This window comes from Loxodonta africana, chromosome 8 (genome assembly GCF_030014295.1).
Source record: "Loxodonta africana isolate mLoxAfr1 chromosome 8, mLoxAfr1.hap2, whole genome shotgun sequence".
NCBI classification, from domain to species: Eukaryota; Metazoa; Chordata; class Mammalia; order Proboscidea; family Elephantidae; genus Loxodonta; species Loxodonta africana.
In genome coordinates, this window is record NC_087349.1 from 130,815,547 (window position 1) to 130,836,832 (window position 21,286).

The window sequence follows — 21,286 nt, forward strand, 5'->3', positions numbered from 1 at the left end:
TGGCAACATAGTCTCATATGTCTACTTGATCCAAGAAGCTTGTTCTTCCCCAGTATCATTTTCCATCCCATAGGCCAGACCTGTCGCTGTCTGAAGAATTGGCTTTGGGAATGGTTCCTGTCTTGGGATAACAGAAAGTCTAGCGACCATGACCTCCAGGGTCCTTCTAGTCTCAGTCTGACCATTAAATCTGGTCTTTTAATGAGAATTCGGGGTCTACATCCCACTGCTCTCCTGCTCCCTCAGGGGTTCTCTGTTGTGTTCCCTGTCAGGACAGTCATCAGTTGTGGCTGGGCACCATCTAGTTCTTCTGGTCTCAGGCTGATGTAGTCTCTGGTTTATGTGGTCCTTTCTCTGTCTTTTGTTCATAATTACCCTGTGTCTTTGGTGTTCTTCATTCTTCCTTGCTCCAGGTGGGTTGAGACCAATTGATGCATCTTAGATGGCTGCTTGCTAGCATTTAAGACCCCAGATGCTACTCTCCAAAGTGGGATGCAGAATGTTTTCTTAATAGATTTTATTACACCAATTGACTTAGATGTACCCTGAAACCATGGTTCCCAAACCCCGCCCCTGCTACACTGGCCTTCCAGGCATTCAGTTTATTCAGGAAACTTCTTTGCTTTTGGTTTAGTTCAGTTGTGTTGACCTCTCCTGTATTATGTCTTGTCTTTCCTGTCACCTAAAATAAAATTTGTCTACTATCGAATTAGTGAAAACCCCTTTTGTTCCCTCCATCCCTCCCTCCTGCCTCTTGTAACCATCAAAAAATATTTTTTCTCTGTTTGAACTATTTTGTGAGTTCTTATAACAGTGGTCTTATACAAAATTTGTCCTTTTGCAACTGACTAATTTCACTCAGATTCCTCCATGTTATGAAATGTTTCACGGATTGTTCATTGTTCTTTATCAATGCATAATATTCCATTGTGTGAATATACCATAATTTATTTATCCATTCATTTGTTGATGGGCACCTTGGCTACTTCCATCTTCTTGCTATTGTAAACAGTGCTGCAGTGAACATGGGTGTGCATGTATCTGTTCTATAAAGGCTCTTATTTCTCTAGGATATATTCCGAGAAGTGGGATTGCTTGATTGTATGGTAGTTCTATTTCTAGTTTTTTAAGGAAGTGCCGAATCGATTTCCACAGTGATTGTACCATTTTACATTCCCACCAACAGTGTATAAGTGTCTCTCCACAACCTCTCCAACATTTATTATTTTCTGTTTTTTTGCATTAATGCCAGCCTTGTTGTAGTGAGATGGAATCTCTTGTAGTTTTAATTTGCATTTCTCTAATGGCTAGTGATTGTGAGCATTTCCTTATGTATCTGTTAGCTACCTGAATGTCTTCTTTAGTGAAGTGCCTGTTCATATCTTTTGCCCATTACTTAATTGAGTTATTTGTCTTTTTGTAGTTGAGTTTTTGCAATATCATGTAGATTTTAGAGATCAGGCTCTGATCAGAAATGTCATGGCTAAAAACTTTTTCCCAGTCTGTAGGTAGCCTTTTTACTCTTTTGGAGAAGTCTTTGGATGAGCACAGGTGTTTGATTTTCGGGAGCTCCCAGTTATCTTGTTTCTTTTCTGCATTTTTAGTAATGTTTTGTATACTGTTTATGCCATGCATTAGGACTCCTACTGTTGTCCCTATTTTTTCTTCCATGATCTTTCTTGTTTTAGATTTTATATTTAGGTCTTTGATCTATTTTGAATTAGTTTTTGTGCATGGTGCATTTTTTTTTGCAGATGGATATCCAGTTATGTTGGCACCATTTGTTAAAAAGATTGTCTTTTCCCCAATTTACTGACTTGGGGCCTTTGTCAAATATCACCTGCTCATATGTGGATGGTTTTATGTCTGGATTCTCAATTCTGTTCCATTGGTCTACGTATCTGTTGTTGTACCAGTACCAGGCTGTTTTGACTATTGTGGCTGTATAATAGGTTCTAAAATCAGGTAGAGTGAGGCCGCCCACTTTGTTCTTCTTTTTCGATAATGCTTTACTTATCTGGGGCCTCTTTCCCTTCCATGTGAAGTTGGTGATTTGTTTCTCCATCATATTATAAAATGTCGTTGGAATTTGGATTGGAATTGCATTGTATCTATAGATTGGTTTTGGTAGAATAGACATTTTTACAAAGGTAAGTCTTTCTATCCATGAGCAAGGTTTGTTTTTCCACTTTTGTAGGTCTCTTTTGGTTTCTTGCAGTTTGTTTCTTGCAGTAGTGCTTTGTAGTTTTCCTGGTATAGGTCTTTTACGTCTCTAGAAGATTTATTCCTAAGTATTGTATCTTCTTGGGGGCTACTGTAAACACTATTGATTTGTGATTTCCCCCTCGATATTCTTTTTGTTGGTGTAGAGGAATCCAATTGATTTTTTGTATGTTTATCTTGTATCCTGATACACTGCTGAACTCTTCTATTAGTTTCAGTAGCTTCCTTGAGGATACTTTAGGGTTTTCTGTGTATAACATCATGTCATCTGCAAATAGAGATACTTTTACTTCTTCCTTACCATTCTGGATGCCTTTTATTTCTTTTTCTAGCCTAACTGCTCCGGCTAGGACTTCCCGCACAATGTCGAATAAGAGTGGTGAAAAAGGACATCCTTGTCTGGTTCCCGCTCTCAAGCGGAATGCTTTCAGAATCTCTCCATTTAGGATGATGTTGGCTGTTGACTTTGTATAAATGTCTTTTATTATGTTGAGGAATTTTTCTTCTATTCCTATTTTGCTGAGAGTTTTTATCATGAATGGGTGTTGAACTTTGTCAAATGCCTTTTCTGCATCAATTAATAAGATCATGTGGTTCTTGTCTTTTGTTTTATTTATATGATGCATTACATTAATTGTTTTTCTAATGTTGAACCATCCCTGCATACCTGGTATGAATCCCACTTGGTCATGGTGAATTATTTTTTTGATGTATTGTTGAATTCTATTGGTTAGAATTTTGTTGAGGATTTTTGCATCTATGTTCATGAGGGATATAGGTCTGTAGATTTCTTTCTTTGTGGTGTCTTTACTTGGTTTTAGTATCAGGGATACGCTGGCTTCATAGAATGCGTTCGTGAGTGTTCCGCCCTTTTCTATGCTCTGAAATACTTTTAGTGGTAGTGGTGTTAACTCTTCTCTGAAAATTTGGTAGAACTCTGCAATGAAGCCTTCTGGGCCAGGGCTTTTTTTTTTATTACCTTTTCAATCGCTTCTTTTGTTATAGGTCTATTTAGTTGTTCTACCTCTGTTTGTGTTAGTTTAGGTAGATAGTGTGTTTCTAGGAATTCATCCATTTCTTCTAGGTTTTCAAATTTGTTAGAGTGCAATTTTTCATAGTAATCTGATATGATTCTTTTAATTTCTGTTGGGTCTGTTGTAATATCGCTCATCTCATTTCTTATTTGGGTTATTTGCTGCCTCTCCTGTTTTACTTTTGTCAGTCTTACAATGTTTTATCAATTTTGTTAATTTTTTAAAGAACCAACTTTTGGTCTTGTTAACTCTTTCAATTGTTTTTCTGTTCTCTAATTCATTTAATTCTGCTCTAATTTTTATTATTTGCTTTCTTCTGGTGCCTGAGGGTTTCTTTTGTTGCTTTCTTTCTATTTGTTCAAGTTGTAGGAAGATTTCTTTGATTTGGGCCCTTTCTTCTTTTTGGATGTGTGCATTTATTGATATAAATTGACCTCTGAGCACTGCTTTTGCTGTGTCCCAAAGGTTCTCATAGGAAGCGTTTTCATTCTCATTGGATTCTATGAATTTCTTTATTCCATCCTTAATGTCTTCTATAACCCAGTCTTTTTTGAGCCTCCTCAAAAAAGGAGTTGTTCAGTTTCCAACTATTTGATTTCTTTTCCCTGCTTTTTCTATTTTTGATCTCTACTTTTATGGCCTTATGGTGGGAGAAGATGCTTTGTAATATTTTGATGTTTTGGATTCTGTAAAGTCTTCGTTCCTGACCTAATACGTAGTCTACTCTAGAGAATGTTCCATGTGCACTAGAAAAGAAAGTATACTTTGCAGATGTTGGGTGTAGTGTTTTGTATATGTCTATGAGGTCAAGTTTGTTGATTGTGGCATTTAGATCTTCCGTGTCTTTTTTGAGCTTCTTACTGGATGTTCTGTCCTTCACCGAAAGTGGTGTGTTGAAGTCTCCTACTATAATTGTGGAGCTGTCTATCTCACTTTTCAGTGCTGTTAAAGTTTCTTTTATGTATCTTGCAGCCCTGTCATTGGGTGCATTAATAATTAATATGGTTTCTGGTATATTGTCCCTTTAATCATCATATAGTGCCCTTCCTTATCCTTTGTAGTGGATTTAACTTTAAAGTCTATTTTGTCTGAAATTAATATTGCCGCTTCTGCTCTTTTTTGCTTGTTGTTTGCTTGATATATTTCTTTCCATCCTTTGAGTTTTAGTTTGTTTGTGTGTTTGAGTCTAAGGTATGTCTCTTGTAGGCACATATAGCTGGATCATGTTTTTTTATCCATCCTGCAACTCTCTGTCTCTTTATTGGTGCATTTAGTCCATTTACATTTAGCATGATTATAGATATAAATATAGGTATGAGTTTATTGCTGTCATTTTGATGTCTTTTTTTTGAGTGTTATTGACAGTTTCATTTTTCCACTTTCTTTTTATGCTGTGACATTTTTGTTTGTAATTTGTTTGTTCCCCTTTTTCATTGCAGTTGAATTTCTTTTTGCTGGGTCTTTATGTTTATCTTGGTTTTTTATTTTAAAGTGTGGGGTTGTTAGTCTTCTTGTGGTTACCTTAATATTTACCCCTATTTTTCTAACTATAAACCTAACTTGCATCTCTGTGTATCGCCTTGATTTCCTCTCCATATGGAAGATCTATGCATACTTTATTTAGTCCCTCTTTATTGATTATTGTCATCTTTTACATAATTACATCACTGATTCCCTGTTTTGAGTGTTTTTTTTTTTTAATCTTCTTTTCCCTACCTGAGTTGATACCTGGATGCTCCCTTCTTTGTCCTCGTATTAATTCTCTTTAGTATTTTTTGTTGTTTAGGTTTGGTTTTTGCAAATTCCCTAAGCTAGTGTTTTGTGGAAATTTCTTAATTTCACCTTCATGTTTGTGCAACAGTTTTGCTGGATATATGATTCTTTGCTGGTAGTTTTTCTCCTTCAATGGCCTATATATGTCATCCCATTGCCTTCTTGCCTGCATGGTTTCTGCCAAGTAGTCTGAGCTTTTCTTATTGCTTCTCCTTTGTAGGTGACTTTTTGCTTATCCCTGGCTGCTCTTAAAATTTTCTTTTTATCTTTGGTTTTGGCAAGTTTGATGATAATATGTCTTTGTGACTTTCTTTTGGGATCTTTTTTTTATGGGGTTCGATGAGCATATTGGATAAATATTCTTTCATTTTTCACAATGTCAGGGAAGTTTTCTGCCAAAAAATCTTCAGCAATTCTCTCTGTATTTTCTGTTGTCCCTCCCTGTTCTGGTATTCCAATCACTTGCAAGCTATTCTTCTTGATAGAGTCCCACATGATTCTTGGGGTTTCTTCATTTCTTTTAAGTTCTTGTATCTGATTTTTCTTCAAATATATTGGTGCCAAGTGCATTATCATCCATCTCCCCAATTCTGCATTCCAATTCCTCAGTTCTGCTCCTCTGACTCTCTATTGAGTTGTCTAATTCTGTAATTTACTGTTAATCTTTTGAGTTTCTGAATGCTGTCTCTCTGTGGATTCTTGCAGCTTATTAAATTTTGCATTATGTTCTTGAATATTCTTTTTTATTTCTTCAACTGCTTTATCTGTGCATTCCTTGGCTTTTTCTTTATATTGCCTGATCTCATTCCTGATGTCGTTCCTGATGTCTTGAAGCTTTCTGTATATTAACCTTTTGCTTTCTACTTCTGGCAATTCCAGGAATACATCTCCATCTGGGAGAGTCCTCGATTCTCTGTTTTGGGAGTTTGTTGAAGCAACCATGGTCTGCTTCTTTATGTTATTTGATATCGACTGCTGTCTCCAACTTGGGTCGCTATGAGTCAGAATTGACTTGACGGGTTTTTTGGGGGGGTTGTCTCCGAGCCATCTATAAGTTATTGAAATAATTTATTTTATGTTTGCTCCCTGTGCCCTAGCTTCTTGCTTTGTTTCATTTCAACATACCCAAATAGGCTACTAGAGTGAGCTAACTTGATTATTGGAGCCTTTGAAGCACTAATGTCCTGTTACCAGATAGCTAGAATAGTTGCCCAGTATTCGAGCCTAGGAATCAACTCAGTATTCTTGTATAGATTCAGCTCAGTTGTCCTGATAGTCAGTCACCTAGTGTGTGGTGTGGGCTCTGACCTACTATCTGAGAGGGTTAGTGGCGATGGTTGTATGCACTGGTTTCTGGTCACGGCAGAGAGTCACACTCTGAGGAGGGCAGGGTGATGACAGCCTTCCCCCAAGTGTTAGTGAGGAAGTTGCGTCTCTGTTCTCTAGAGCGCTCTGGTGGATGGGCTCTGCAGCTGTGCCTTAGGCACCCAATGCTTATACCTGTAAAGACTGGTAGGTACCACTATCCTCAGACCCCTTTTGCCTGTGGCTAAGTGTGGTGGATGGAGCCTCCAGCCCTCAGGTCCCTGCTGTGGGTAGGTGAGGGCTCTGTTTAATAGGCAGAGCTGTATCAGACCTCCAAAACCTGCCTCTCCACTGCACAGCTGAAACAATTATAGTCAGGCCTCTAACAGATTTGCCCTTGCTTTATAATAGCCACCTGAATCCATGTAGGGGTGAAAGCCAAAGTTTGTGGATTGCTTGTGCTTGGACTGGAGCTGCTTCTGCTCTGAGCTTCCAGATTAGGGGAGTCGGGAAAGTGTTTTCCCCCCTTTGCTAATTTTCTCCTTCTCCAAGGCCGGGAGAATGGCTCAGAGAGGGCGCAGCAGGTTCTATCTCACACCCAGGAAATCAACTGTTAATGAAGCTGGTTGGGGCAGAGTGGGGAGGGATCAGAGAGATAGGAGTGAGTACTTTCAGAAGAAGGAGCTATTAGATCCTTCAGATAAATTAGACAAAAATCACTTATCTTGTATCGAGAGCGCTGTTTTATCTCAGATTCCTGAGGCGGGTGTAGCCCATGTGTGCTGGCTGGGTCCCTGCCAAGATTGCCCCAGGGGGTTAGGGCTGCTTCCTGCACTTGTGTCCTTTTGCTGAAGCAGCTTCGTTCTAAGCAACACCTCCGGTCCCATGGCCGTCACACGAGGGGTTGGTATGCTGGCACTTCGTTTGCCTTCTTTCACTGAAGCAGCCGCTTCCCAAATGCTGTGTCCAGCCCCGCTGTAGACATGCCACAGGGTCAGGGGTGCGCCACTTTGCTTGCCTTCTTTCGCTGAAGCTGCTGTGTCTCAGGAAACTACCATCAGCCCCGCTGCATTTGTGCCAATGAACAGTGCCAAGGAATCGGAGATGAGGTGCTGTATGGGCGCGGCAACTCGTTGCTGCTTCTGCACTGTCTCTCCCCTGTCACTCAGATTGATTCGTTAATTCTGCGTTTGATGCTCAGGGATCGTAGATTTTCATATATGTAATTGATTCACTTGTTTTTTTCGAGTGTTTGTTGCAAAAGGGTTCAGCAGAAGCTTCTGACTAGTCAGCCATCTTGGCCCTGCCTCCATCTTCCAAAGATTTTGGTATGATGTGTTTTCATTCCCATTTGATTCTAGGAATTTTTTGATGCCATCTTTGATGTCTTCTATTACCCAGTGGTTTTTAAGCAGGGTGTTTTTGAGTTTCCACGTATTTGATTTTTTTTGTTATGCCTCCTGTTGTCAATTTCTACTTTGAAGACATTGTGATCGGAGAAGATATTTTAGATTATCTCAGTGTTTTGGATCTTGTTGAGGGTTGCTTTGTGGCCTAAGATGTGGTCTATTCTGGAGAACATTCCATGTGTTTTGGAAAAGAATGTGTAGTTCACGGCTGTTGGGTGGAGTGTTCTGTAAATGTCTGTGAGTTCAGTTTGGCTGATTGTGGCCTTTAGATCTTCTGTATCTTTGTTGAGTTTCTAAATGTTCTGACCTTTACCAAGAGTGGTGTGTTGAAGTCTCCTACTATTATAATGGAACTGTCAATTTCTCTTTTCAGTGCTGTTAAAGTTTGTTTTGTGTATTTTGGAGCTGTGTCATTGGGTGTGTAGATATTTATTATGGTTATGTCTTTATGCTGGATCATCTGTTTAATCACGGTATAGTTCCCTTCTTTCTCTTTTATGGTGGGTTTTGTTTTAAAGTCTGTTTTATATGAGATTACTGTTGACACTCCTGCTTTTTTTTGGTGGCTGTTTGATATATTTTTTTCCATCCTTTGATTTTTTTCTTTAAAAATTTTTATTGTGCTTTAAGTGAAAGTTTACAAATCAAATCAGTCTCTCACATAAAAACTTATATACACCTTACTACATACTCCCAATTACTCTCCCACCAATGAGACAGCCCACTCCTTCCTTCCAGTCTCTCTTTTAGTGACCATTTTGCCAGCTTCTAACTACCTCCACCCTCTCATCTCCCCTCCAGACAGGAGATGCCAACAGAGTCTCACGTGTCCACCTGAAGCAAGTAGTTCATTCCTCATTAGCATCTCTCTCCAACCCATTGTCCAGTCCAATCCACATCTGACGAGTTGGCTTCGGGAATGGTTCCTGTCCTGGGCCAACAGAAGATTTGGGGACCATGACCACCGGGGTCCTTCTAGTCTCAGTCAGACCATTAAGTCTGGGCTTTTTATGAGAATTTGGGGTCTGCATCCCACTGTTCTCTTACTCCCTCAGGGGTTCTCTGTTGTGTTCCCTGTCAGGGCAGTCATCGGTTGTGGCTGGGCACCATCTAGTTCTTCTGGTTTCAGGATGATGTAGTCTCAGGTTCATGTAGCCCTTTATGTCTCTTGGGCTCGTAATTACCTTGTGCCCTTGGTGTTCTTCATTCTCGTTTGATCCATGTGAGTTGAGACGCATTGATGCATCTTAGATGGCCGCTTGCTAGCATTTAAGACCCCAGACACAACTCTTCAAAGTGGGATGCAGAATGTTTTCTTAATAGATTTTATTTTGCCAATAGACTTAGATGACTACTGAAACCATGGTCCCCAAACCGCTGCCCCTGCTTTGCTGACCTTCGAAGCATTCAGTTTATTCAGGAAACTTCTTTGCTTTTGGTTTAGTCCAGTTCTGCTGACCTCCCCTGCATTGAATGTTGTCCTTCACTTCACCTAAAGTAGTTCTTATCTACTAATTAGTAAATACCCCTCTCCCACCCTACCTCCCTCCTCCTTCTCTTAACCACAAAAGAGAGTGTTCTTCTCAGTTTAAACTATTTCTCAAGGTCTTATAATAGTGGCCTTATGCAATATTTGTCCTTTTGCAACTGACTAATTTCACTCAGCATAATGCCTTCCAGGTTCGTCCATGTTATGAAATGTTTCACAGATTCCTCACTGTTCTTTATTGATGTGTAATATTCCATTGTGTGAATATACCATAATTTATTTATCCATTCATCCACTGATGGGCACTTTGCTTCCATCTTTTTGCTTTGTAAACAGTGCTGCAATAAACATGGGTGTGCATATACCTGTTCGTGTAAAGACTGTAATTTCTCTAGGATATATTCCGAGGAGTGGGATTGCTGGGTCATGTGGTAGTTGTATTTCTAGCTTTTGAAGGAAGCACCAAATTGATTTCCAAAATGGTTCTACCATTTTCCATTCCCACCAGCAGTGTATAAGTGCTCCAATCTCTCCACTGCCTCTCCAAGATTTACTATTTTGTGTTTTTTTGGATTAATGCCAGCCTTGTTGGAGTGAGATGGAATCTCATTGTAATTTTAATTTGCATTCTCTAATGGGTAATGATCGAGAGCATTTCCTCGTGTATCTGTTAGCTGCCTGAATGTCTTCTTCAGTGAAATGCCTATTCATATCCTTTGCTCATTTTTTAATTGGATTGTTTGTCTTTTTGTGCTTGAGTTTTAGCAGAATCATATAGATTTTAGAGATCAGGCACTGGTCAGAGATGTCGTAGCTGAAATTTTTTCTCCAGTCTGTAGGTGGCCTTTTCACTCTTTTGGTGAAGTCTTTCGATGAGCATAGGTGTTTGATTTTTAGGAGCTCCCAGTTATGTGGTTTCTCTTCGGAATTTTTAGTAGTGTTTTATATTCTGCTTATGCCTTGTATCAGGGCTCCTAATGACCTCCCTATTTTTTCTTCCATGATTTTTATCGTTTTAGACTTTATGTTTAGGTCTTTGATCCATTTGGAGTTAGTTTTTGTGCATGGTGTGAAGTATGGGTTCTGTTTTATTTTTATGCAGACGGATATACAGTTATGTCAGGCCTATTTGTTAAAACGACTATCTTTTCCCCAATTAACTGACACTGGGCCGTTCTCAAATATCAGCTGCTCGTATGTGGATGGATTTATATCTGGATTCTCAATTCTGTTCCATTGGTCTACGTGTCTGTTGTTGTACCAGTACCAGGCTGTTTTGACTACTGTGGCTGTATAATAGGTTCTAAATTCAGGTAAAGTGAGGCCTCCCACTTTGTTCTTTTTCAGTAATGCTTTACTTATCTGGGGCCTCTTTTCCTTCCATATGAAGTTGGTGATTTGTTTCTCCATCATATTAAAAAATGTCATTGGAATTTGGATCGGAAGTGCATGGTATATATAGATGGCTTTTGGTAGAATAGACATTTTTATAATGTTAAGTCTTCCTGTTCATGAACAAGGTATGTATTTCCACTTATGCAGATCCCTTTTGGTTTCTTGCAGTAGTACCTTGTAGTTTCTTTGTACAGGTGTTTTACATCTTTGGTAAGATTTATTCCTAAATATTTTATCTTCTTGGGGGTACTGTGAATGGTACTGATTTGGTGATTTCCTCTTCAATGTTCTTTTTGTTGATGTAGAGGAATCCAAATGATTTTTGTATGTTTATCTTCTAACTTGATACTCTGCTGAGCTCTTCTATTAGTTTCAGTAGTTTTCTTGAGGATTTCTTAGGGTTTTCTGTGTATAAGATCATGTCGTCTGTAAATAGAGATAATTTTACTTCTTCCTTGCCAATCTGGATGCCCTTTATTTATCTAGCCTAATTGCTCTGGCTAGGACCTCCAGCATAATGTTGAATAAGAGCGGTGATAAAGGGCATCCTTGTCTGGTTCCCGTCCTCAAGGGAAATGTTTTCAGGCTCTCTCCATTTAAGATGACGTTAGCTGTTGGCCTGGTATAAATGCCCTTTATTATGTTGAGGAATTTTCCTTCAATTCCTATTTTGCTGAGAGTTTTTATCATGAATGGGTATTGGACTTTGTCAAATGCCTTTTCTGCAACAATTGATAAGATCATGTGGTTTTTTTCTTTTGTTTTATTTATGTGGTGGAATACATTAATTGTTTTTCTAATATAGAACCAACCTTGCATACCTGGTGTAAATCCCACTTGGTCATGAATTATTTTTTTGATATGTTGTTGAATTCTATTGGTTAGAATTTTGTTGAGGATTTTTGCATCTATGTTCATGAGGGATATATGTCTGTAATTTTCTTTTTGTCTTTTGCTGGTTTTGGTATAGGGATATGCTGGCTTCATAGAATGAGTTAGGGAGTATTCCATCCTTTTCTATGCTTTGAAATACCTTTAGTAGTAGTAGTGTTAACTCTTTGAAAGTTTGGTAAAATTCTGCAGAGAAGCCATCCGGCCCAGGGCTTTTTTTTGGTTGGGTATTTTTTGATTCCCTTTTCAATCTCTTTTTTTGTTATGGGTCTATTTAGTTGTTCTAATTCTGTTTGTGTTAGTTTAGGTAGGTAGTGTGTTTCTAGGAATTCATCCATTTCTTCTAGGTTTTCAAATTTGTTTGAGTACAGTTTTTCCATAGTAATCGGGTATGATTCTTTTAATTTCAGTTAGGTCTGTTGTGATATGGTCCCTCTCATTTCTTATTCGGGTTATTTGTTTCTTTTCCTGTATTTCTTTACTCAGTCTCGCCAATGGCTTAGCAATTTTATTAATTTTTTCAAAGAATGAGCTTTTGGCTTTGTTAATTCTTCCAATTGTTTTTCTGTTCTCTAATTCATTTAATTCTGCTCTAATTTTTAGTATTTGTTTTCTTCTTGTTCCTGACTTATTCTTTCGTTGCTCGCTTTCTATTTGTTCAAGTCGTAGGGACAGTTTTCTGATTTGGGCTCTTTCTTAAGTATGTGTGCATTTATTGATATAAATTGACTTCTGAGTCCTGCTTTTGCTGTGTCCCAAGGTTTTGATAGGAAGTGTTTTCATTATCATTGGATTCTATGAATTTCTTTGTTCCATTCTTAATGTCTTCTATAACCCAGTCATTTTTGAGCAGGGTATTGTTTGGTTTCCAAGTATTTGATTTCTTTTCTCTGGTTTTTCTGTTATTGATTTCTACTTTTATGGCCGTATGGTCTGAGAATATGCTTTGTAATATTTCGATGTTTTGGATTCTGCAAAGTTTTGTTTAATGACCCAATATCTGATCTATTCTAGAGAATGTTCCATATGCACTAGAAAAAAAGTATACTTTGCAACTGTTGGGTGGAGTGTTCTGTATAAGTCTATGAGGTCAAGTTGGTTGATTGTAGCAATAAGATCTTCTGTGTCTCTATTGAGCTTCTTACTGGATGTCTTCTCCTTCACCGAAAGTGTTGTGTTGAAGCCTCCCACTATAATTGTGGAGGTGTCTATCTCACTTTTCAATTCTTTTGATGTTTGTTTTATGTATCTTGCAGCCTTGTCATTAGATTCTTAAATATATAATATGGTTATATCTTCCTGGTAAACTGTCCCTTTAATCATTTTGTAGTGTCCTTCTTTATCGTTTGTGGTGGATTTAACTTTAAAGTTTATTTTGTCAGAAATTAATATTGCCACTATTGCTCTTTTTTGATTGTTGTTTGCTTGCTATATTTTTTTCCATCCTTTGAGTTTTAATTTATTTGTGTCTCTAAGTCTAAGGTGTGTCTCTTGTAGGCAGCATATAGACGGATTATGTTTTTTTATCCAGTCTGCAACTCTCTGTCTCTTTGTTGGTGCATTTAGTCCATTTACATTCAGTGTAATTATAGATGAGTTTAGTGCTGTCATTTTGATACCTTTTTTGTGTGTTGTTGACAATTTCATTTTTCAGCTTACTTTTGTGTGCCAAGAAGTTTTTCTTTGTAAATTGTGTGTTCCTTATTTTCATAATAGTTCAATTTATTTTTGCTGAGTCGTTATGTTTGTCTTGGTTTTTATTTTGAAGTATGGAATTGTTAGACCTCTCTGTGGTTACCTTAATATTTACCCCTATTTTTCTAAGAAAAAACCTAACATATTGTCCTATATTGCCTTGGTTTCCTCTCCATAAGGAAGATCTATGCCTCCTGCATTTAGTCCCTCTTTTTTGATTATTGTAATCTTTTACATAATGACATCAATGATATCCTGTTTTGAGCATTTTTTTGCTTTTAATTAATCTTATTTTGTGTTTGTGATTTCCCTATCTGAGTTGATATTCAGATATTCTCCTCTGTGATCTTGTGTTGTGTTGGTGTCTGATATTATCGATTATCTTACCAAAGACTTTCCTTTAGTAATTCTTGTAACTTTTGGTTTGGTTTTTCCAAATTCTGTAAGCTTGTGTTTATCTGTAAATGACTTAATTTCACCTTCATATTTGAGAAAGTGTTTTGCTGGATATGTGATTCTTGGCTGGCAGTTTTTCTCCTTCAGTGCTCTATATATGTCATCCCATTGCCTTCTTGCCTGTATGGTTTCTGCCGAGTAGTCTGAACTTACTGATTCTCCTTTGTAGGTGACTTTTCTTTTATCCCTGGCTGCTTTTAAAATTTTCTCTTTATCTTTGGTTTTGGCAAGTTTGATGATAATAATATGTCTTGGTGATTTTCTTTCGGTATCTATCTTGTATGGGGTTCGATGAGCATCTTAAGTAGATATTGTTTCATCTTTCACGATGCCAGGGAACTTTTCTGCCAACAAATCTTCAACTATTCTTTCTGTATTTTCTGTTATCCCTCCCTGTTCTGGAACTCCAATCACACGCAAGTTATTCTTCTTGATAGTGTCCCACATAATTCTTAGGGTTTCTTCATTTTTTTAATTCTTTTATCTGATTTTTCTTCAACTATATTGGTATCAATTGCCTTATCCTCCAACTCCCCCACTCTGCATTCCAATTCCTCAGTTCTGCTCCTCTGACTTCCTATTGAGTTGTCTAATTCTATAATTTTATTGTTAATCTTTTGGATTTCTGAATGCTCTCTTTCTATGGATTCTTGCGGCTTATTAAATTTTTCACTATGTTCTTGAATAATCTTTTTGATTTCTTCAACTGCTTATCAGTGTGTTCCTTGGCTTTTTCTGTAAATTGCCTTATTTTCATTTCTGAGGTCATCCCTGATGTCTTGAAGCATTCTGTATATTAATTTCTTATATTCTACATCTGGGAATTCCAGGATTGCATCTTCATTTGGGAAATAGTTTGATTCTTTGATTTGTTGGTTCGTAGAAGGAATCATGATCTGCTTCTTTATGTGATTTGATATTAACTGCTGTCTCCAAGCCATCTATAAGATATTGTAATGATTTATTTTATATTTGCTCACTGAGTCTTATCTTCTTGTTTTGTTTCAATACACCCAGATGGGCTACTAGATTGTGCTATCTGGATTGTTGTAGCCTTTGAATCACTTATGTCCTGGTACCAGCTGGCTTGAGTTGTTACCAGATATATGAGCCTATAAGTCCATTCACTATTCTTAAATAGAATCAACCTAGGTGTCCTGATAGTGGGTCACCTGGTGTGTGGTGTAGGCTGTCACCTATTAACTTTGAAGAGTAGTGGTGATGGTTGTATGCACCAGATTCTAGTAGCAGCAGGGGGTCACACTCCAAGGAGGGCAGGATGCTGACAGCCTTCCTCCACGTGCCAGTGAGATAGGAGTGTCTCTGTTCTCTAGAGTACTCTGGTGGGTGCGCTCTGCAGCTGTACCTTAGGCACCCAAATCTTGTACCTCTAAGGATTGTTATGCATCAGTATCCTTAGACCCCTTTAGCAGATGGCTAGGTGGCATGTGTGGAGCTTCAGCCCTCAGTTCCCTGCTGCAGATCAGTGAGGGCTCTCTTTAATAGGTAGAGAGGTATCAGACCTCCAAAACTTGCCTTTCCACTGCTTAGCTAAAACAATTACTGTCAGATCTCTATCGGAATTGCCTTTTCATTTGAAAAGGCACCTGGTTCCCTGTAGGGATCAAAGCCAAAGACTGTGGATCTCTTATGTTTGGCTGGAGCTGGTTGTGTATTATTATTCCAGTTTAGGGAAGTCAGGGAAGGATTTTCCCCCTGATTGTTAATTGCTGCTTCTCTCAGGCCAGTTGAATGGGTTAGAAAAAAATAAAAATAGAAAACAAAACAAAAAAACCTGCAGAGCAGTTCCCTCCCTGGCCCAGGTAATTCCAATGTTAATGAAGCCAGCTGGGGCAGGGAGGGGTGGGATTAGAGAGATAGGAGAGAGTAGTGTGCAGCAAGATAGACAAAGTTACTTATCTTGTTTGGTGAGGACTGTTTTATCTGAGATTCCAGAGGGGCATGTAGCTTGTGTGTGCTGGCTTGTTTGAGATTGCCACTGAAGGTTAGGGCTGCTTCATGTGCTTGCTCTGTCTCAGGAAGCCGTGATTAGCTCCTCTGTGCTTAGTACAAAGCCCAGTGCCAAGGTTTTCTGGGTGGGATGCTGCGCTCCAGGCTCCGAAGCCAGTCGCTGCTTCCCTGTGGTTTCCCGTTCACGTCAGTGTGTAGTCTGCATGTTCTGGCTGGGTCCCGCCATGGTTACTCCAGGGGCTTTGGGCTGTGTCCTCTGCCATGATCAGCCCCACCATTCTGGCTCCAGGGAACCGCAGGGGCTCAAGGTTGTAGTGCGGCACGCCAGTTCCAGAAGCAGTCGCTGCTTCAGTGTGCAACTTTTCGCTCCCCTGTCACTCAGGTTAACTCCTTAGTTCTGTGTTTAATGGTCAGGATTCGTAGATTGTCATGTATGTAATCGATTCACTTGTTTTTTCGAATCTTTGTTGCAAAAGGGATCAGCAGAAGCATCTACCTAGTCAGCCATCTTGGTCCCACCCCCATCCTTTTGATTTTTTAATCAATTTATGTCTTTGTTTCTAAGGTGTGTCTATTGTAGACAGCATATTGATGAATCCTGTTTTTTTTTGTTGTTGTTGTTTAACCATTCTGTCACCCAGTGTCCCTTTATGGGTGCATTTAGGCCATTTATGTTCAGTGTAATTATTGATAGATTTGAGTTTATTGTTGTCATTTTGTACTCCTCTTTTTTTCTGGTGCTGACAATTTCTTTGTCCTTCTTACTCTTCCTTTAGTTTGTGGATTTTTTTTTTCACTTCTTTTGTTTTTATAGATTTTGTTTGTACTGAGACTTTATGTTTTCTTCTCTATTTTGATGAGTAGATTTGTTACCTTTCTTTGTGTTTACTCTGAAATTTATGCTTAACTTCCTAGGTTTGAACTAGCCTATTATTACTTGGTATCGCCTTGCCTTCCTCTCCATTAGAAAGTTCTGTACCTACACCATTTATTCCCTCTTTTATTGTTCTGACGTTGTTGTTATTTGCAGATTAACCTGTCTGGTTCCCTACTGTAAATACTTTGGTTTTGGATAGTCCTTGAGAGTTCATTTCCTAGGTTGGTATGTGGCTGGTTCAATCTTTTGTCCTAGATTCAGGCTGTGGTTTGATGTTGCCTGTTCTCAGACTGTGGTCTCCCTTTAAAATTCTTGTTAAGTTTGGCTTGGTTTTTACATATTCCCTTAATTTGTGTTTATCTGGAAATGTCTTAATTTCACTGTCATAGTTGAACAAGAGTTTTGCAGGATATATTATTCTTGGTTGGCAATTATTTTTCTTTCAAGGTTTTATATGTCATCCTGTTGTGTTCTTGCCTGCATGGTTTCTGCTGAGCAATTGGAGCTTAGTCTTATTGTTTCCCCTCTGTATGTGACTTTTCATTTTTCTTGAGCTGCTCTCAGGATTCTTTCTTTGTCTTTGGTTTTAGCATGTGTGATTATGACATGCCTTGGTGATTTTCTTTTGGGATGTATCCTATATAGAGTTCATTGAGCTTCTTGGATGCTCAGCTTTTCACCTTTCATAATACTACGGAAGTTTTTTCTGAGCAATTCTTCAATGATCCTCTCTGTGTTTTCTGTTTTCTCCCCCTGTTCTGTAACTCCAATCGCTTGTTAATTTTTGCTTTTGATTGTATCCCACATAATTCTCAGGGTTTCTTCATTTTTCTTTGTTCTTTTGTCTGAATTTTCCTCAAAGTCGAGTCCAAGTGTTTTTCTTCAATTTCGCTGATCCTGACTTCCTTTGTTTCAAACCTGTTCTTTGTTCAAACCTGTTCCTCAGCCCTTCTGACACTGTCCATTTCTGAAATCTTGTTGTTTATCTTTTGGATTTCTAGTTGTTCTGGTATGATTTCTAGTTGTGAATTTATTTTGGCATTTTTTTTTCTGTATTATTTTCCTGAATCCTTCCATTTTTTGTCTGTATTTTTTGTGAATTTGTCTATTTTTTCATAATTTTTGTCTGCTTTTTGCTTCAACTCTTTGATAGTTCTGAATATTAGATATTTGAATTCCCCGTCAGGTAGTTCTAGTGCCTTTTCTTCTGCTGGAAAGTCACCTGGTGTTTTTATTTTGGATGCCTACTGGAACCATCCTGTTCTGTTTTTTTATACGTTTTGATATTGTCTGCTGTCTTCAGGACACCCAGTCATTATTTTCTTTACTTTTTGATTGTAGATTTGTTTGTTTCATCCTGCTTTTTTGTGTTATTTGGTTATGTTTCAGCAGGCGGACTATGTGTTCTTTGCTGTTTGCTTGTCTGTGGGCACAATATTTTTCACCTCCTTGTCCAATGATTAGGGCCAGTCACTCAGGCTGATCCAGCTGAATGGAAGGGGCTAGGATTGCTTGTTTGAGGCACATACTGGGATTGAAAAGGTGAGCCGGGTGTCAGTGCAGGGCAAGTTCTGGTAGGCCATGCCTGAGCTGCTCAGGTTTCTGATGTTTAGCACATGGTACAGATAGGCAGGAAGGAAGGGTAGGAGAGGTTGTGATGTGTGGAGCCAGGCTGGATATGGAAAAGAAGGGAGAGAGGAGAGAGAAACAGGAGCAAAAACAATAAAAAAGTGCTGAGAGAACCTACCATTGGAGTGGAGAGACAAGAAACCGAGAAATGAATAAAAACAAAAAGGAAAATAATAAACAAACAAATAAATAAGTAAATAAATTTAAAAGAAGTTCCCAGGGATCCCACTGGCATGGCGGTGCAGGCTGGGATAAGCAGCTCCCAAGCCTTGCAGTACAGCCCAGCTAGAACGGGTGGAGATGATACACAGCCCCGGGTGTTCAGGGGATGGGAATAGTTGGTAAATAGAAAGAGTCGCAAAACTGAGAAATGAAAAAAAATAGAAAGGAAAAAAGAGAAAACAAACAAAAAAGTCCTAGGGATCCCACCAGCATGGCAGCTTGGATTGGGCAACCTCTTCCCCAGCTGAGTGGTGTTCAAGAGAAAGGACAGGGAGGGGATAAAGGCAGGGAAGAAACCAAAAGAGGCTGAAAAAGCAACACCAGCAACAAAGAAATGGCAGTGAAGAAGCCAGCCAGTGTGGGCAGGGTGAATTCCCACAGCAAGGAAGTGGTGCCTCTTGTGCTGTGATCATGGCCTGGTGGGAAGTGGAGGGTTAGCCCACTGGGAAGCAGCAAATTGGCCTGCCAGGAAGCACCATATGGGCCCACTGGGAAGAAGTGAATTGGTCCTCTGGGAAGCCAGGAATCAGCCAGCTGAGAAGCTGGCAAGAAGCAGAGAATCAGCTCTCTTGGGAAGCTGGGAATCAGTCTACCAGGAGGCAGCAAATCAGTCCTTCAGGAAGCTGGGAATTGACCCTCCGGGAAGCCGCAGATCATCTAGCTGGGGAGCAACGAAGGCTGACCAGGGGTAGGCAGGGTGGAGGGTGGGAAAATGTGTCTCGCTGGTTACTGGGTGCCCTGTCTCCTGCTGGGAGCTCCACGAATCTGCTTTCTTATACTCCTTGTCTGCTAGTCTCTGATAGGAGTCTAAAATGGTGGATTCGTGCTGCTTTAGCTGATAGGGGACCTCTCCTCATAACTCTCCTCACTCTATGTTCTCTTTCAGTTTCCTATTCCTTTCAGTGTTTGACTGAGTTCTTTATCTTTTCATTTGATGCTTAATGTTCCAGTTTTGATGTTTGCCTCTGTTTTACTCAGTTTTTCGGGTCTTTGCTGTGAAAGGATGGCGTGGTGCTTCTCTGTATAGCGCCATGTTGGCTCTGCCCTTGGTTTTTTCATTTTATGTGACTCAATAGGAAGAGGACTCTTAGAAGCTTGTGCCTAGTTTCCTCTGGACTTTGCCCAATGTGCCTTTTCCCTTTGCCAATCTTGCCTTGTATCTTTTTCACTGTAATAAATCATAGCTGTGAGTATAACTATATGCTGAGTCCTGTGAGTTCTCCAAACCTGGGGGTGATCTCAGGGGCCTCTGGCACACACACTAAGCATTTTTATTTTCTTGTGGTCTTTGCTGAGGATTTTACATCAGAGATTCAGATTCCGTAGCTCCCAGAATTTCCCTAGAAAATTCCTCCTTGGCTTTTTTTTTCTTCTAGAATACCTCCCTGTTCCTCTTCTTAAGGTAGAGTTGAGCTACCTAGGCAGGCTTATCAAAGCTTTTTCTCAGCAAAATAAACCAAGTGGGTCTCCCTTATAAGAACTTCTACTGCAGGTTGTTAATGCAAATTAATGTTTCTGTATCATTATATCCATTCACTGAGAGAGATATTTGGATAAATTTATCTGGTAAATAGGATTTAACAAGTGTGTTAGATACTAGAGTATATTATATATTCTGTGTGTGGGCAAAATGTGTTTGAAACAGAAAGGCAAAATAAATTATAGGAATTAAAAAAATTCTTTTTTCTAGATGAAAATATTCATATGCATGTTATATAGCAGTATAGCAAATAAATCTCTTAAAATGAAGAGTGCAATTCTTGTTAAAAATTGCCAGTGACTACTGACAGGAATCATTCCATTGGAACAAGAGGAATCTTGTCACTTATCTTATTGTAGTGTGGTCAGAATCCAGGTGCTCATCTGATGCAAACATGGCCATCTTCTATTAGAATAGAATATTACATGAGACAGGGATTGCAATTTTGTATTAAGTGTACTCCAATCACTCCTTAAGAAAGATAGCATTTTTGCCATTAAATTGATCGCAGATTATATAAAATTATGAATACTTGAAAATTAAATATTGAATCAAAATTAAAAGTATGTTCAAAGTATTTTCTATTTTCTTCATTTTTATGTTATAGGAGATGAGAATGAATATGGAAAATATGATGAAGAGTGAAGATACTTCACATTCAGAGGTGAGAAGAAAAAGTTATTCTGTGTTATGTGAAATGAGTTGTCTTAGAAATTAAATCTTAATACTTAAATTTATAATAACAATATAAAATTTATAAGAATGTTAAAAAACTGATAGTCCACATATATATTCCAATAATAAGTCACTAATATGATGTGCTTTGAAACAACATCTCAAAGTAAATAAAAATTAGATATTCAGTTTGTATTCTATTTTTAAAAGCCAGAATATCCTGAGACATTGACCACAGAATTACTTATACATTTAAAATTTCCAAATGTACTTTAAAAAGTTTTAACATTCATTCCTAGAATTCTCTTGTCATCAATAGGCATCAGTTAATTCCACTAACGATTGTGAGTTTGACATGGCAATTCATAAATCTTATTAAAATCAAAAAGAAAGTAATGGATTAATTTTGGGGTCATTTAAAAGTAAAAATTAACTTTATGGTTGTAGGAAGCAACAGCAGACTTAGGCAAAACACTAGCTGAAATTAGCGATCGGTATGGAGCGCCTAACTTGAGCAGAGTGGAAGAACTTGATGAACCAATGCTGTCTGATGTAAGTATCTTTAGGAAAATGTTTTCTAAAAAACCAGTTTTTGGTTTTTTTTTTTTTTTTTTAACCTTTAGTAAAGCTTAATGCATCTGATTCCAGGATTGGTTGGCAAATGAGCCTTGCTTCATAGTAAGAAAACTAGTTCCCTAGCTGTTGACCGTATCCTGATTGGCTGCCCTGCATGAGCATGTGCTTCTGGCCACAGGCTAAGGG

At 38.5% G+C, this 21,286-nt stretch overlaps 1 protein-coding gene across 1 annotated transcript in view; it reads left to right on the top strand.

The window, feature by feature from the left end:
* The window catches only part of DYDC1 (DPY30 domain containing 1), a 37,881-nt gene that overhangs the window by 7,146 nt on the left and 9,449 nt on the right, over positions 1-21,286 (top strand). The window contains exons 4-5 of the mRNA XM_003418586.3: positions 20,457-20,513; positions 20,972-21,076. Coding sequence (XP_003418634.1) covers positions 20,457-20,513; positions 20,972-21,076 — 162 coding nt within the window. The remainder of the gene's footprint in view (positions 1-20,456; positions 20,514-20,971; positions 21,077-21,286) is intronic.